The sequence below is a fragment of the Miniopterus natalensis genome, chromosome 4, assembly GCF_054644295.1.
Source record: "Miniopterus natalensis isolate mMinNat1 chromosome 4, mMinNat1.hap1, whole genome shotgun sequence".
NCBI classification, from domain to species: domain Eukaryota; kingdom Metazoa; phylum Chordata; class Mammalia; order Chiroptera; family Miniopteridae; genus Miniopterus; species Miniopterus natalensis.
The window spans coordinates 63,812,283-63,827,658 of NC_142084.1; the positions used below are offsets into that span (position 1 = coordinate 63,812,283).

A 15,376-nucleotide genomic window follows, 5' to 3' on the forward strand; every position below is an offset into this window, starting at 1 on the left:
TCTGGCCCAGTCAGCATTTCTGCCTCTGCCTTCATTATTCCTGGCAGGTTTGCTTTTCTCTGCCCCCACTCCCAGCCTGCATTGGCTTCTCTTTCTCTCCCACATACCCCCTTCCATCTCCTACCTTCCACCCCGTCAGTACCTCATTGGCCTGATTAATATCCCCTCCCCCATAGTGCCCCTCCCCCATCAATATTTTCTCCCCTATCAGTACCCCTCCCCTTAATCAATATTCTCTCCCTCCATCATTGCCCCTCCCCCTGATCAATATCCCCTCCCCCCATCAGTGCCCCATCTTGAACAATGTCCATTGCTCTCCACCTGGTCGATTACCCTCCTCCATACCCCCCCACACACTCCCTGTCTTCTCCATCAATCCCCCCAGGCCTGAGCCACCCATCATTTTGGCCCCCAGAGGGGGTCCCAGGAACTCTGACACCTTACCCGCTTTTTCTGTGTGATGGGGTGCCCCTGACCAAGCATCTTACACCAGATCCTTTCTGCTCAGGAGCCCATCACACCCCTTCGGCAGATGAGTAAACTGAGGGACAGAGGGGTTAAGCCACCACCTGCCCAAAGCCATACTGGTGGCTCTAGGCAGCCCAGGTGAATACCAGAGCCCAGACCTCAGCCCTGGTACTGCACTGCCTCAGTCTCCCTCTCAGCTGAGGGAGAGGATGTTGAGTTGAGTGTGCTGCCCCATTACTGGGGCCAAAGCAGGGCAGCTGGCCTGGGAGGGGAGGAAGGAAGGAGGAAGGGCCAAAGGGAGGCCGGTCATCACTGGAGAGGGCCACACCCAGAGTCTGTCTGGTTGCCAAGGGAAACCAGACATGAGGTAATGGCCAAGATGAACTTGAACTTGGTTGGAGGTGGGGGTTGGGAGCCATAGCACTAGCTTGATGGGATGGCCTAGCCGCTGTAGGACAGTCTGGTTTAAGGCCTAGTTGGAGGGGATTTACAGCAGCGGTGGGAAGCAGCACTGCCCTGACCTCAGGGAAGAGGTAGTGGTCCCCAGGCGCACCCCACACTGGCATGTTACATTTCCAGGGGAAAGGTCTGTGCAGCAACTTCCCTGTGGAGACTGACACTGGAGCTGCCCAGTGCAGGCCAGGTTTCCCCTCCAGGAGTCTCTGTCTCCCACTTTGCAAAGTGTTTCCCACACTGGTGGCCTTGGGCAAATTACTTGACTTCTGTGATCCCCAGTTTCTCCACTGTGAAATGGGATGGTCCCTCCTTCACAGGGTTTTGGGGGGGGATCATTAAATGGAAGAATATTTGTATAGAAAAGGAAGCAACCCTGGTCACAGTGCCTGGATATGATGGCACTGCAGAAAATTGACTTGGAGGCAGAGTGAAACCACGGGCAATGAGGGTCAGAGTTCCTGTTGTCTGATTCAGCAAACAAAACCACAGGACACTCAGGTAGATTTGAATTCCAGATAAATGAAGGATTAAATTTTTTTTTTCTCTTTGGTATATAAATATAATCCAAAAGTTGCATGGTATATATTTATACTAAAAGGTTTATAGGGAATTTAGATTTCACTGGATTGTTTTATCTAGTAGCCTTGCTCAGGGATAAAGTCACTTGCCCAGGGTCACCCAGCAAGTGATGATAGATCTGGGTTGGGGGAGACAGCGGTCCCAGGTCAGGGAGAGGTGGGTGGAGCAGAGATGGGTGTGGGCAGTGGCAGAGCCTGACCCCACTTTCTTTCTTTCTCCTTCTCTATCTCTGTGTCCCCCTGGGGCCGGCTAGTCCTGGTATCTGGGATAAGAAAGATTTCTTCCCACGGCCTGCTCCTTCATCCCTGGTGGGCTGCACTGCCAGCCCCCAGCCTACGTTTTCGGTGGAAAGTTAGAGCAAGCAAGAACACCCTGCCGACTCCCAGCCCAGCCGAAAAGACAAAACACATAGACACATACACACAGGAGGAAAAAAAGAAAAAAAGGCCAAAAAAAAGACAAACAGGAAAAAAATCATAAAAATAAACCCACCCAAGCAAGAAGACAAAAGGTAAAGACGGCAACGCTTCAGACTCTCGGGACGCCACAGCTGGACCTGCCACCCCTTGGTAGAGGACATGAGGATATGACAGTGCCACCGGGGTCTTTCTAAGTTACTCATCTCTCACTGCTGCTCTGGAAGGGCAGGTGCCCACCTCCACCTCCACCAGGACCAGGTGAGCGCAGCCTGGTGCCCGTGCCCAGGCCCCACGGGGCAGGACACCCAGCAAGGCCACCTCTCCCCCGTGCCCCCATCGTCACCACCGCCAGGATGTTGGCCAGGCTTCCCACACTGGTGTTGGTGTTTCCAAGCAGGAAAGCAGGTGCCATGGAGGCCGGGGTGGGCAGGGAAGTGACAAGGTCAGAAGAGGGTTGTGGGAGACCCCAGGCATCACCAGGGGACAAGGACATGTGGCAGATTCTTTCTCAGGAGTTTCCTGGGGTCCGTCATGGGATCTCTACCTGCCCCAAAGCGTGCACGTGCTGGGCTGGCTCTGGACTCGGTCTTTCAGCCCCACGCCTGTCTGTTTGGGAGGAGAAGTCTCTATGCAATTGCCCCCAGCCCCACCCAGCGGCATAGAAGGCCACCCCCCACCGCTGGCCTGCGGCTCCACACCCCCGGGGGAGGGATCCACGTTGCACACACTGTAAGAAATGCACTTTCCAAGGAAGGGGCTGTGGAGGCGGAATGGAAAGACCCAGAGCTCCTCAAGAAAGGAGGTCATCTGGCGTCTCCACCCACTGAACCCTGGGAGGGGAGGACCCCTCCCCCTTACCCAGAGGAGGTGGGAGGTGAGAGCAAGTGGATTAAGTGCCTGATTCCCACCGCCCACCCCTCTTTGTCCAGCTGAGACGTGAGAGTGGCCGTGGGCATCCCCACCCCCTCCCCCACAACCTGGCCACCTTCAGTTCCCGACCCCTCATTGCTATGCTCCCCTCAGAAAGATGGGGACCCCCAGGGGGCCTGAGGGGCAGAGCTGGGTATCCCCAAGCATCCTGCTGTGCTGGGGTGCGGGGGCAGGGTCTGGGGAAACTGGTGTGCCCCCCTCCACGCCTCCTCTGCCAGTGCCTTACATCCTGGAGCGACACCCCCTCTCTGGTGCCTCTCAGCCCAAAGGGGGACTACGGTTTGCACTTTTATCTCCCCCAAAGTGGGCACAGCTGGGGAGGTGCATTGCAGCAGGGCCCCCAGAAGGACTGCAATCCTAGATGAGGTGGGGGTTCTAATGGAGGGGGGTGCCAGCACCTCTGGGCCCCCTGCGGCTGCATAGGGGACCTCCCATCTGCTAAGCGATTTCCGTTGAGCCGCTCCAAAAACACTAAGCTGGGGACACCGGGTGCCCCCAACCCCGGCTCCCCAGCCCCATTCCCACCCCCATCCCAGGATGGCCATCTTGGGTGGGGGGCCTGGGAGGGAGTGTTAGGTGTTCTAGGGTTACCAGGCCCAAACACAGGGACCCCTCCCGGCCCATCCATCTGAGCCCCCACTGGCCACCTCCAGCCTCCATGCCTGGCGCTGAGGAATATCTACCCCACCACAACCCCCACCCCTGGCCTAGGCCAAAGCTATTGCCCTGAGCAGGGCCTCCACCTCATCTGCTCCCAGCCTGGCCCTCAGCTCCTTCTCTTGGTACCCCCAGGCCTGGCCAGCCTCCCCCCACCTCCAGAAACCGGACTTTCCTCCCAAACCAGCCCGAGGGGCCTGGCGAACCCACTTGACCATAAAGAGAAAGACTCAAGACCCTGCCCCACTGACTCCCACCTCCCATTGTCCAAAGGGGTACAAGAAACCTTGGTCCGTCCGCGGATCCCCAGGGCCCCCTCCAGGTGGCCATTGGGGACCAAAACATGGGCTGTTCTTTGGGAGGTCAGGAGGGGTGGGTCATGCAGCTAGGGTATCCAGAAGCTTCTCAGCTGGGAACCTTAGGGTGCAGGTAGGCATGGTAGGGGAGGGGGCGCCTGGCAGCCCCCAGCGACCTAACTTTGCATGGTGCTTAGTCGAGGACTCCTGTGACCTGGCTCCTGCTGTCAGCTCACTGCAGCTGACACTGCATGGCAGACTATACCCGGCTCTATCCCCCAGCCCCAGCCCTCACCACTCTCCCTCCTCTTTAAAAAAAGATACAAAAAAAAATACCTTTAAAAAAGTCCATGTTTCCTAATTTGCACGAAATTTTCTACCACATGATGTGCCTTGCCTTCCAAAAATAAGTATTACCTTTAAACAATATCAGCGCAAAGGTAGCTGCATGCCCTGCTCGTGTAGTTAAAAAGAAAAAGACAAAACAATGACATGAAATAAAAAGTAAAAATGGAAAAGGGATGTATTTCTATTTGTAAAAAAAATAAAAATAAGAACTTTAAAAAAATTTCCACGCTAAAAAGCAATCCACAGAGCAATTGCCCCGTCATCTGCCCTACTGCCCACACCCACCTGCCTGGGCTCTGTCTCCATGGCTCCTGCTGCATTGGGAGTGCTCCCTGGTGCTCCGCCAACCCCAGCCCCAGCCCTGGGCTCCAAGGGGTAATTTCTGAAGCCCCCACCCATAGCAGCAGACAGACCTCAGGAGTGTGCCCTGGCTCTTGGGCCACTGGCCAGTCCCCCAGACGCCACGCATGCACGCATGACCCCAGGCAGTACCCCCATGGGATGGCCACCCTGCCTACAGCCAGACTCCCCCATCCCACCTCTCATGCAGGCTGGCGTCCCTCTGGCTCAGGGTCAAATTGCTCTCCCACCCCCAAAGAGGTCCCCTCTCTTCCCCTGTGTACCCCATCCTTCTTGCCAAAGGACTCCCTTGTCCCCCATTCCTGGAGACCAGCCTTGGGTGTCAGTTCCCTCTTGCCCTCTCCTTGCCCCCCAGCACCCAGTTTTATGTCTTCCAGCTGTGACTATGGAGGGTATCTGGCATGAAACAAACAAAAACCAAACTTGATATATGCAATATCTGTCTGTCTGTACCTGTAGGTCCAGCCCAGCCATCGGAGGCCCAGTTAGAGAGGCCAGTGGGGTCAGGGACAGTCACGGGAACCCCCCATCATAGGCCTCTGTCTGGGTGGCTGGCCATACTGTTGTCTTTTCCTTGTTTTTTATTTTCTCATTTCCCTTTCTTTTTTTAAGTTTCAATTTCCTCTACCTATAACTCAGTCAAAAGTGAGACAGTAGCAGACGGTTGGTTAGCGGGGTGTCCCAGCAGAGAAGACCAAAGGGCTGGGTTCTCCAACCTCAGGCCCCCACCTGGGCCCCCACAAGCATCTATGGGGATACCAGTTGGACGATGGTCCCCATTTATTTGCCTGCTGCCCCCTGGTCTTTAGAATTGTCTCCAGAGCACGATGGGACTTTGCAGAAACGTCCCAGCTTTCATCAGCCATCATATGCTCATCCCATGCGTTCTTCCCAAAAGACACCTCAGCAAGCCCCAGGGAACAGAGGGAGAGCCCCGACCTCGGCCTCAGCCAACCATGACAGTGCCCTTATGAACTGTCACTTGGCTAGAGAGCCCAAGGCCATGCCTGTCAGTTTTCATGTGCCTGATTTGTTTTTATTCTCCCCTACCCCATGCAAGGGCTTTGCAGGGGCCATTCTGTCCCTCCATGGACTGCACCCCCAGCGCCGCCCTTCCTTGCCCCAAGTTGTGTGGTCTTGCCCTTTCAGCACCGTTGCTGAGTACTGGAGGCACTTCCTTCCCAGCCAGTGTGTTATCCTGGGGCAGGCTGGTGGTTCCCATTTCTTGGAAAAGCTACAGGGTCCCCTGTTGGGCAAAATTCCTAGACCCCTCATTGTAGGCAGAATAAGGCAGAAACACCAGGAACTAGGCCCCTGACCCACCTCTGCAGTTTGGGTTTATGCCCCGAGGTGGGTATGGGGGCTTTTGTTGGGTTGTTTTTTGTGTGTGTGTGGTTTTTTTTTACATGTATGAAACTGACATCTTCTCAAACCCCATTCCTTCCCAAGCCCACATCACCCACCACTTATCCCCACCCATGCGAAGCCCCCATCCTGACCCTGGGGTCTAGAGACTCATGCTGTGGGAAAGAATAGAGGAGCCTCCCAAATATATGCAAGTCGCCCCATCTCTCATGGTTGAGGGCACCAGACAGCAACCGGATGGAGAGGGAGGTGTGAGAAGAGCTGGCCCTATCTGACTGGAAACGGGGATCGGGGTCCCCCATGCCCAAGTCTGGAACTCAGGTTCTGGCCAAGTTCTGAGCCCCACCCTGAGCTAGACAATCAGACCTGAAAGGAACCCAGAGGAGACTCGAGGGGCTGCTGCAGCTCCCCAAGCAGCAGTCATTTCCAGCCTCAGCCCCACGGATCCCCTCCCTGCTCCAGAACCTTCTGTCTGCCCCCACAGACAGCAGTGTTCCAGGGGCAAGCAGACTTGACTGGACAGTAGCCAGTTAGGCAGGACCCTGGGGCCATGAGCAACCACCCAGCCCCGTGGAAGAGAGAGCACACAGGCCCCCTCCCCACTCTGGCTTCTCCAATGGTACTTTGACCTTCAGTGTAGGGATATATATATATATGAATTTTTCTTGTAATACATATTATACAGTGTCTACTTTTTATTTTGGCCTGGATTCTCTCGCTGAGACCCTGATTTTTACTTACTTTCTGGATGATGTTGGGAGAGAGATTTTAGAGATCCACCCTCGGCCAGCTTCTTCCACATCCTCTCATCTTTCCCCATTTCTGCAGCTTTGGACACTTTCTACAAGTCCCGCCTCCAAGTTGGCACGGCCTCCCCTCATCCACCCATTCCTAAGCATTTCAGAGTGTGTGGGGTCAGAAGTGGCCCAGATGCCCACCCCCACCCCTGCCCCCAGCCAGGCAGGGAGACAGACCCAAAGCCATACCAGCAGGACTTGTTGCCAGTGATACCAAAACAGACTTTTCCCAAGCAGTGCCTCACATGTCTGCTGGTGTGGCTTTGGAGTTCTCCCCGGCTCCCAGGGCAGGGGTAGGGGCAGGCCTCAGAGGAAAGGAGGTAGGATCTAACAGGAATAAGGGCTCCGGAGGGGAAGGAAGTCACCCCCAAGCTATAGCCCCCCATTCACACCTCCTGGCTAGAAGGCGACCCACTGGAAAGGGGACAGGAGCTTTCAAGGCCTACTCCAGTTGGGAATCCCAAAGCCCACTCCCAAGATGCATCGACACTTCTGTTGAGCCTCCTATCTTGGGTCCCAGCCAGGCCCCCCAAAACCAAAGCCCCTTCAAGTCCAGGGGTCCCGGCCCTTGCCCCCAGCTTCCTGCCCTCCCACCCCCTAGGACCCCACGTTGGGGAAGGACAAGCAGTGTCCAAGCAAGGGACAGAGCGCACAGCATGGGGGGGGGGGGCACAGGGAGGAGGGAGAGAGACCCATTTTTCCCTGAATTTCCCTCCCTCCCTCCCTCCCTCCCTCCCTCCCTCCCTCCCTCCCTCCCTTCCTTCCTTCCTTCCTTCCTTCCTTCCTTCCTTCCTTCCTTCCTTCCTTCCTCCCTCTTTCCCTCTTTCCCTCCTTAAAATTTTTGGTGGTGTTGCTGTTCATTTTCTTTTTCTCTCCAAGATATTTTTTTGAGGTTTTTTTTCTCATTTTGTATTTTACTGATATTACCAGGATAGTTTACTCTGTTTCTTGCTTTCTGCTTGCCACACATACCGGATAACACACACACACCCACACACACACCCCGTGCTCATGGGGGAGAGGTTCTGGCTGGGTCTGCCCCTCCCCCTCCCCAGTGTGGGGACCGGATGGGGGACAAGGTGACATGTGAGCAGACCTCGGCCTCGCCTTCTCCCTCCCCTGGCTCACCCACCCTGCTCCTTCACACCATGCTCCAATCATAACCTTGTATATTACGCAGTCATTTTGGTTTTCGCAGACGCGCCTAAGTACCATTTACAGAAAGTGACTCTGGCTGTTATTTTGTTTGTTTCCCTATGCAAAAAAAGAAAAAAAAAAAAGAAAAAGAGGGGTTCCATAAAAGATTCAATAAAAGGCAAAAAAAGAAAAAATGTATAAAAATTAAACAAGCTACGCTTCGACTCGTTCTGGCTGTCTTTGGTCCTTTCTGTGTTCAGTGCAGACTGTTCTGTGTTCTGTGCCAGGGAAGAGGCTGGAGGGGCAAGACGGGTGACCACAGGAAACAAGGACCCCAACACTTTGAGTGAGCTGGCAGGTGTCCTGAGACCTTTAGATTAGATGTCCCAGGGGACATATCACAGTGGGAACATCTGTGGTTTTAACTGGGGGAAGCTACCGGCATTGAATGGGTGGAGGCCAGGCTTCTGCTCAGCACCCCACAGTGCCCAGGACAGCCCACTACAGAGGACGATTCAACCCCAAATTTCAGCAATGCCGAGGGGCAGAGACCTGCTTTAGATGGTAGGTTTGAGTGAGCTCTGGGTCCAGGCTCTTCCCAGCTGTACCCTGTTGTCTCCAACCCTCTCCAGTCCTAGGATGCAGCGGTTCTCCTGCCCTCAGCAGTGAGGTTCTGGCACCCCCTTGTGGGCAGTCTGAGGACCTGGACCCAGAGACCAGGTTCTCTGTGGAGAGGTCAGCAAGCAGCCTCTCCCACCTCTGTCCCCATCCCCAAGTCCAGCCCCTCCCCACAGCAGGAAATGGGGGCACTAGCAGGAGTTTCTTTAGGGGGGGCTAATCTGGGGTTGAGCTCAGCCAGAGGGGTCTCAGCGGGGTTGGACTGGGAAACTCATTCTGGCCTTTAATCTCAAGTAATGCCTCAGGTTTTTCAGCCATTGGCCCCTAGGATGAAGCAGTTATTGGCTTTTGGGGGCTGTCTCAGCACTGCAGGCTGTTTACCATCCCTAGGTCCCCATTAAATACCATAAAAGGGAGGCAGGCTTTTAACAACGCACAGAACGCCCCCCCCCCCAATTTCCAGATGCCCCCTAGTGGGGAAGTTCTGCCACCTGCAGAAAGGGAGGAGTCCAAACAGGCCCTCCCTCTCCCTTCCCTCCCTCGCCAGCATCCCACACACTGGGAACCCCCAGACTGTGCACAGAGGAGACTGGAGGCAGAAAGTTCCTGCGCTCCCAGAGCTGTAGTCAGAAAACACACCCTCCGGCTCTGACCCTGGCCAGTGTGGCTCAGTTGGTTGGAGTGTCTTCTGAAAGGTCGTTGGTTGGATCCCCGGGTCAGGGCACATACCTGGGTTTCCCGTGCAGTCCCTGGTCAGGATGCATCCGAGAGGCAACTGGTTGATGTTTCTCTCTCACATCGATGTTTCTCTCTCTCCCCCTTCCTCTCTCTCTAAAAGCTGTAAAGCATATCCTCGGGTGAGGATTAAAAATAATAAGAAAACACGCCCTCTGACCTTCAGAATTCCCCTAGCCTGAGGGGGGAGTCTCATGCACCCTGCCCCACCATCACCATTTCAGCCTAACAAAAAGCTGGCATTTATTGGCCAGCTTTTTGGTTCTGGATTCTGTGCTCAGGAGTTTTGTAGACATCATTTCACTTAGTCCTCATGAAGACTTATGAAGGGTCTAGTTATTTTCCTCCCCTTTAACAGGGCAAGACACTTAGGCACAGAGAGATTAAGTCACTTGACTGGGACCACACAACAAGGAAGCTGGGACTCCAGCTCTTTCTCCGTGGAGCCGCCACCAGGAGTGCTGGCCAGGAAGAGTGGGGTGATGATGACATGCACCCTCAAACCTCAGCTCCTGGGTGTCGCAGCTTCCAGGCAGGGCCCTGAAACTCAGCATGTGGTGGGAGGGGCCCTCATCTCCTAGGAAACAGTTCCCGTGCTGAGCCTGCTCAAAGTTCACATTCAGGAACTGCAAAAGCAAGATTACAGGAGGAGGGCTGGCTCTGCCCTGGGTCATGCAAAGACAGGCAGAACCATTTGCACAGTTTCTCCCCACCTTCCCTTTTGCCAGTGAAAATGGGGCTTGGGCTGCTCCCATGTGGCAGAGATGGAAACCGAGGCTAGGAGAGGGGCTGGGAGCCAAGTAATTCCTATGAACTGGGAGCAGGGCCACAAAAGGTCTTGGAAGTAGGAGGGGAGGAGGAAGAGCTGGCTTCTCTGATGAAATCCAAAGGGCAGCAGAAATCAGAGGTAAGAAAATAAATCAGGCAGTAGATAATAAATATCCCTGCAATGCAGACTGGGTAGAGATAAGATGGTGGGGGACTCGGGGATGTGGAGAGCTTAGTCCAGGGTTATGCTCCAAGCTTGAGAAAAATTATTGGGTGGAGACCAAGCTTGGGGAGGGGGTGTAATGCCCAGGGAACATGCAAAGAGCCCTCCAGGAGGGACTTTGGGTGGGTCCTGGGCCCTCTTCATTCAGGGACACTTCACCCGGATGGGGTCATTTTGCTGGCCCCAGAACCAGGTCTTTCCTTACAGGGTGCAGAACAGGCATTGGGTCAACCCTGGGAGCTGCCTGGTGGAGCTGAGCAGGACGCCTTCATGAGGAGGGGTTCGCCATCCTTGCATAGTTTGGAGGCTCCTTTCTCCCTCAGCTCCAACCCCCAGTCGCCCACTCCTTCCTTCTCCTTTCTCCCAGCCTCCTGTTCCCTCTTCACTGCTGTGGAGACAAGAAGGGACCAGATAACCCAATTTCGTAAGGCCTTAAGTGTTCCAGGCCTCTTACAGTTCTCTCACCCTTGTTGTCCCGCACCCTTGTTTCCATTGTCCAGAGAGGAGGCGGAGGCTCAGGCAGGTGAGGACATTTGCCCAGTTTGAAGAGGAAGGAAGTGCTGGGGCCCAGGCTTGAGCTACATGAGCCCAAATCTGGCCCCTCTGGCTTCCTGATCTCAAAACTGTGTGAGTGGATGGGCAGAGACATGAGGGGTGGGCCCATTTCTGTGTGCATAGGCGAGTGAGCGGATGCGTGGATGGCTGGGCAGATGGGTGTGTGGACACGTGGTGGGAAGGTAAGTGGGTGGGTGAAAGGATGAGTGATGGGTGGGTGGGCAGACAGAGGGCTGGACAGACGGGTGGATGATGAGGGGTGGAAGGAGGGGGGAGGGGTAATGGATGGCTGGAAGGAGAGGGTTGGACGAGAGGATGGATAAATGGACGGGTGGGTAAGTGGATGCGTGAATGAATGGGCTCAGGCAGGGTGATAAAGACTGCAGGTCCATTTGAAGTACATGTAGGGATGGGGTCCTCTGTGAGGAAGCCACCTTGTTTGGCAGGTAGGAAGTCAGGAGGGAAGTCAGCAAGGTTATGTGAGGCCCCCATGGATTCTGAATCAAAGAATTACCCCTGGTGCCCTCAATTGCCTCCTGGGAGGAGGCTGAGAGGAGAGGGGCTCAGAGGGGAGAGGGCAAGGGAGGGCGGGGCTCAGAGAGGGTGGGGACCACCTGTCATGAGACTCGCTCTACCAAGTGGCATAGGCCACAGTGAGGATGAAGATGGGGAAGAAAAGGCCAGTGTGGCCCATCAGCCACGCCTTCCTCTAGGCCACTGTGGGCAGGAGCAGCGCAGGGTCAGCGGCCTGGCTGCCAGGTTGGGATTCCCTCCTTCCTCCACCTCCCTGCCCCGCAAGGCCTTGCAGGGTTGGGCCTGAATCTGCCTCAGGACCGGAGCTGCCTGAAGGGAGAGTCACTGGGGGTCATCCAGAATCTGTCCATCCTGGTCTGTCCTTGCTCCTGTCCAGCAGGTTCTGGGGTGCACCCTTGGCTGGAGGAGGAAGTGGGCTGCCCAGGGCACCCCAGGGCAGGGTGTGGCCAGTGCCAAAGGAAATGGGAGATGGGGCCCCCTTCCCTGGGTCCTGAGTATCCCAGTGCCCTGTCTCCCTGAAGTTCACCCTGACCCCCTCACTCCCCACAGTCAGAGCCATGGGAGGGGAAGGCTCAGGAAAGGTGGGGAACTCATTTCCTGAGAACCTACTATGTGTCAGGCCTTGCAATGGCCCTTATGCCCCAGTGCCTCCTTCAAGCCTCAGACTGATGGTCAGAACTCTTGTCTTCATATTGCAAAAGAGCTGACTTGAGACTCAGAGAGGTCAGGCCACCTTCCCCAGGGACACATAGCACTGCAGAGAAACAGTTCTCCCAGGTAGGAACCACAGCGAGGAAAGAATACCCCCCCACCCCAAACCCCACCATTAGCTCCTAAGATCTGAACCTCCAAATTTGACCTTAGCCACAGCCCACAAACCCATATTTTGGGCAGCCTGAGCTCCAGTCCAGGCTCTGCCAAAACAGCCAGGGAGACCCGCCCCAGTGGCTAACGTCTTTCAAAGCCTTAGTATTTTCATCTGGGAAATGGGGCTAATTAGGTATTGATAGAGACAGAGAGAGGGTAAAGATACCAGGTGTTCAGTGGGAGCATCTATTAGGGCATTTATTTTGTTTGTTTTTTTATGGTTTTCCTGCCCACCTGGTGGGCAATCCTGGAAGTGTTCTTAGAAGCCTTCTGGGTGCTATGGGCCCCAGGATGGAGCTCCAAATGCCACATTTTGTCAAAGACCTCATTAAGAATATTTATTAAGAAATAGCTAACATCCAGGGCACAGAGAAAGTGAGAAAGGGAAGGCTGGAAACTGGGAGGAGAAAATGCTTGTTCCATCCCAAGAAAATGCAGGGCCCTGAGGCCCCCATCCAAAACCCAGTTCTCAGAAATGGGATTACAGAGTTACGTGACCCAAACATGGGGTAGGAGGAAGCAAGAATTTCCAGGGAGACAGCCCTGGGGGCTCAAAGTCCAGGGCTCAGGGCAGCAAAATCAAGATTGCAGGGAAGTGTTTACTCTGCCCAGGGCATCAGTGCAGCCTGATCTTCGTTCCTGCCTGGGCATTGCCCCCAAAACCAAAAGCTGCCTCTCAGGGGGAAATAGTCCCAAGACACAACAGGAGCACTTCTGAAAGGCTCTGATCAATTCTTTAATGCAGGTCCCCAAGAGGCAATCCCTAGCTCATATTGGTCCTGAGGGAGGAGGGTCTAACCAAGAGGTATCAGGCAGAGGGAAAAGAAACCAGACAGTGGGTAGAAGCGGGAGAGCCATGAGATGGGGGGGGGGGGGGTCCTCATAACAAGTGCAAGAAGAATCACTACACAGGACGAATCAGGAAGGAGGGTGCATAGAGACTATGCAAGGTGCAAAGAGCCCTCCTGGTGGGGGTAAGGCAAGTCCCAAGCCTCTTCATTCGGGCACAGGGTTCCCACCCCAGATGGAGTATTTCTGTGGTTTTAGGTCCAGGTCATTTGTTATAGGGTGCGGAAGAGGCATCTCTGGGGGTCTGCCTGGAGGAGGCGGGCAGGCAAGCTTCACATGGCCGTGATCTTGGCTTTCTCCTGGTCTCTGGGCTCCTCTTTCTCCTCCAGTTCCAGCCCCAAGTTGCTCTCTCCTTCCTTCTTGGCCTTCTCCTCTCTCTTCTCCCTCTTGCCTTCTTTACTGCAGAGACACAAAGGCCCCAGGCCACAATAAGAAACAGAGTCCCTACCATTTCATGGAAATGTACCTGTGCAGGCCTTGTGATGAGTGTTTTACAGAAAGTATCTTCAGCCCTCCGGGCGTGGCTCAGCGGGCAGCATCGACCTAGGATCCAGGAGATGGAGGTTCCATTCCCGGGCGGGGCACAAGCCCGGGCTGCGGGCTCAATCGCCAGCAGGGGGCGTGCAGGAGGCAGCCCATCAATGACTCATCACTGATGTTTCTCTCTCTCTCCCTCTCCTTTCCTCTCTCTGAAATCAATAAAAACATTTTTTTACAAAAAAAAGAAGAAAGAATCTTCATTGAATCCTCAAAACAACCCTAATGAGGCAACATTGCTGTTTCCACTTCACAAAGGCAGAAACTAAAGCTCAGTTGCCCGTGGAGGAACAGGTGGATGGGTGGGAGGAACAGGTGGATGGGTGGGAGGAACAGGTGGATGGGTGGCAGGAACAGGTGGATGGGTGGGAGGGTGGGTGGGTGGATGGATGGACTGATGGATGGATGGCACATCTTGGGCTTAGCTGAGAATCTTTCAGCCAGGCTGGTCTCCTCCCAGCTCCTGCACTTCTGTCCCCAAACCTTTGGTCCCTGGTCCTGCCCTCATGGCTGTGGGACACAGTGTCAGGAAAGCTTGTGGTCAGGATGGGCTTCTATGAGGAGAAGACACCTGAGCAAGGACTGAAGAAGGAATCAGCCAGAAGATACGAGGAAAGGGGTTCCAATTAGAACCCACAATAAGTGCAAAGGCCCTGAGGCAGGAACGTGCTTGAGGTGTTCAAGGACAAAAAGAGGTAATTTGTACACACCCACTTCCCCCAGGAGGGGGCTCACAGAGACCCCCTGACACACACCCACACCCACTCACACGTCTACACACACACAGGCAGTACCTCAGGTCCATGTCCTGGTACAGGCTGGTCTCCATTCTGAACATGGATTCCTCGTCCTCAGCGCTTTAGGAGAGATGGAGACGGGGGTGAAGGGGAGTGAAGGATGGGAAATGGGGATAGCCTCACCCCAGTCTTCCCAGGGTTGGGGATCATGAACTCCAGGAAGCAAGGAGGGGTGGGCTGCATGACTATCCTGGTCTGTGCAATGGGGATCTAAGGAATAGCAGGGAAATGGGGAGATGGGGAAGGGACCAGAGAGGGTTAGGAAGTGGGAGGGGGTGCCCAGCATTTGGGGGAGGGGGAGGGGGAAGGGCCAGGCAGCTGTGGGGGGCTGTGGGGAGAGGGGCTCCCACCTCCCTTTGGAACACCAGATGCGGTTGACCAGCATGAGGATGAAGACTATGAACAGGAAGCCCACAACAGCGGCCAGGCCCGTCAGCCACGGCTTCAGGCGACGTTCTGTGGCTGTTGGAAGGTGTGGGGAGGTGGGACTCAGAGGTGGGGGAATGCAGGGCCCCGCCGAAGGTGAAGGGGAGAAGGGAGCGAGGGTTGCTTAGACAGATAGGGTCCTGGAAAGGCGCTGGGTGTCACAGATGGGTTTTAGAGAAGGGAAGGGTGCTGGGGACTCAGCCTGGGGAGGTGAGCTCCAAGAAGGGCCCGATGCCTTTCGTCTTCTGCCTGCCCCCTCTTCTCAGAGGATATGGTGAGCTCGTCCCCACAGCCCCTCCCCACCCCACGGCCCTAGAGGTGGGACCTCCCTACCCTGCTGTGCTTCAGCAGGCAAGAGGAGCAGGGCGCTGAGCACGAGAAGGGTCTCCAGGGTCCCCAGGGTCTCCATGGCCTTGGAGGAGCCAGCAGCTGGAGTGCGCCGTTCAGATGAGCATAGTCCTCTTTGGCCTTGTGAGGCCCTGCCCAGCCCCTGATAAGGCGCAGGTGGGTCCGAGGCAGGGGCAGGGGCAGGCCCTTCCTTTACCCTACCTGGTTGGCATCCCTCCCTTCCCCCTGGGAGGGCAGAGTCTGGACCTGGTGTAACAATTAACCCAGGGAGCCTGGCACCCTGAGGCTGAGATGGCTCTAACCTTCT

The 15,376-nt window shown here is 55.3% G+C and overlaps 2 protein-coding genes across 4 annotated transcripts in view; one reads left to right on the forward strand and one right to left on the reverse strand.

The window, feature by feature from the left end:
* Window positions 1-1,964, forward strand: part of NFIC (nuclear factor I C) — a 56,548-nt gene extending 54,584 nt beyond the window's left edge. For all 3 annotated transcript variants that reach the window (XM_087816637.1, XM_087816635.1, XM_087816636.1), the window contains one exon: window positions 1,757-1,964. In XM_087816637.1, coding sequence (XP_087672763.1) covers window positions 1,757-1,774 — 18 coding nt within the window. In that variant the 3' untranslated portion in view covers window positions 1,775-1,964. The remainder of the gene's footprint in view (window positions 1-1,756) is intronic.
* Window positions 1,965-13,233: 11,269 nt separating this feature from the next.
* Window positions 13,234-15,281, reverse strand: SMIM24 (small integral membrane protein 24). The gene is made up of 4 exons (XM_016197932.2): window positions 15,055-15,281; window positions 14,646-14,757; window positions 14,293-14,355; window positions 13,234-13,360 (listed from the first exon to the last, which is right to left on the reverse strand). The coding sequence occupies exons 1-4, from the start codon at window positions 15,128-15,130 to the stop codon at window positions 13,234-13,236; spliced, it is 378 nt and encodes a 125-aa protein (XP_016053418.2). The 5' UTR covers window positions 15,131-15,281.
* Window positions 15,282-15,376: the final 95 nt, after the last annotated feature.

Coding starts and splice junctions, on each gene's coding strand:
- SMIM24 (XM_016197932.2), bottom strand. CDS start 15,130: ATGGAGACCCTGGGGACCCTGGAGACCCTTCTCGTGCTCAGCGCCCTG. Junction 14,356..14,645: donor ATCTGGTGTTCCAAAGGGAG/GTGGGAGCCCCT, acceptor TCTCTCCTAAAG/CGCTGAGGACGAGGAATCCA. Junction 13,361..14,292: donor TACCAGGACATGGACCTGAG/GTACTGCCTGTG, acceptor GTGTCTCTGCAG/TAAAGAAGGCAAGAGGGAGA.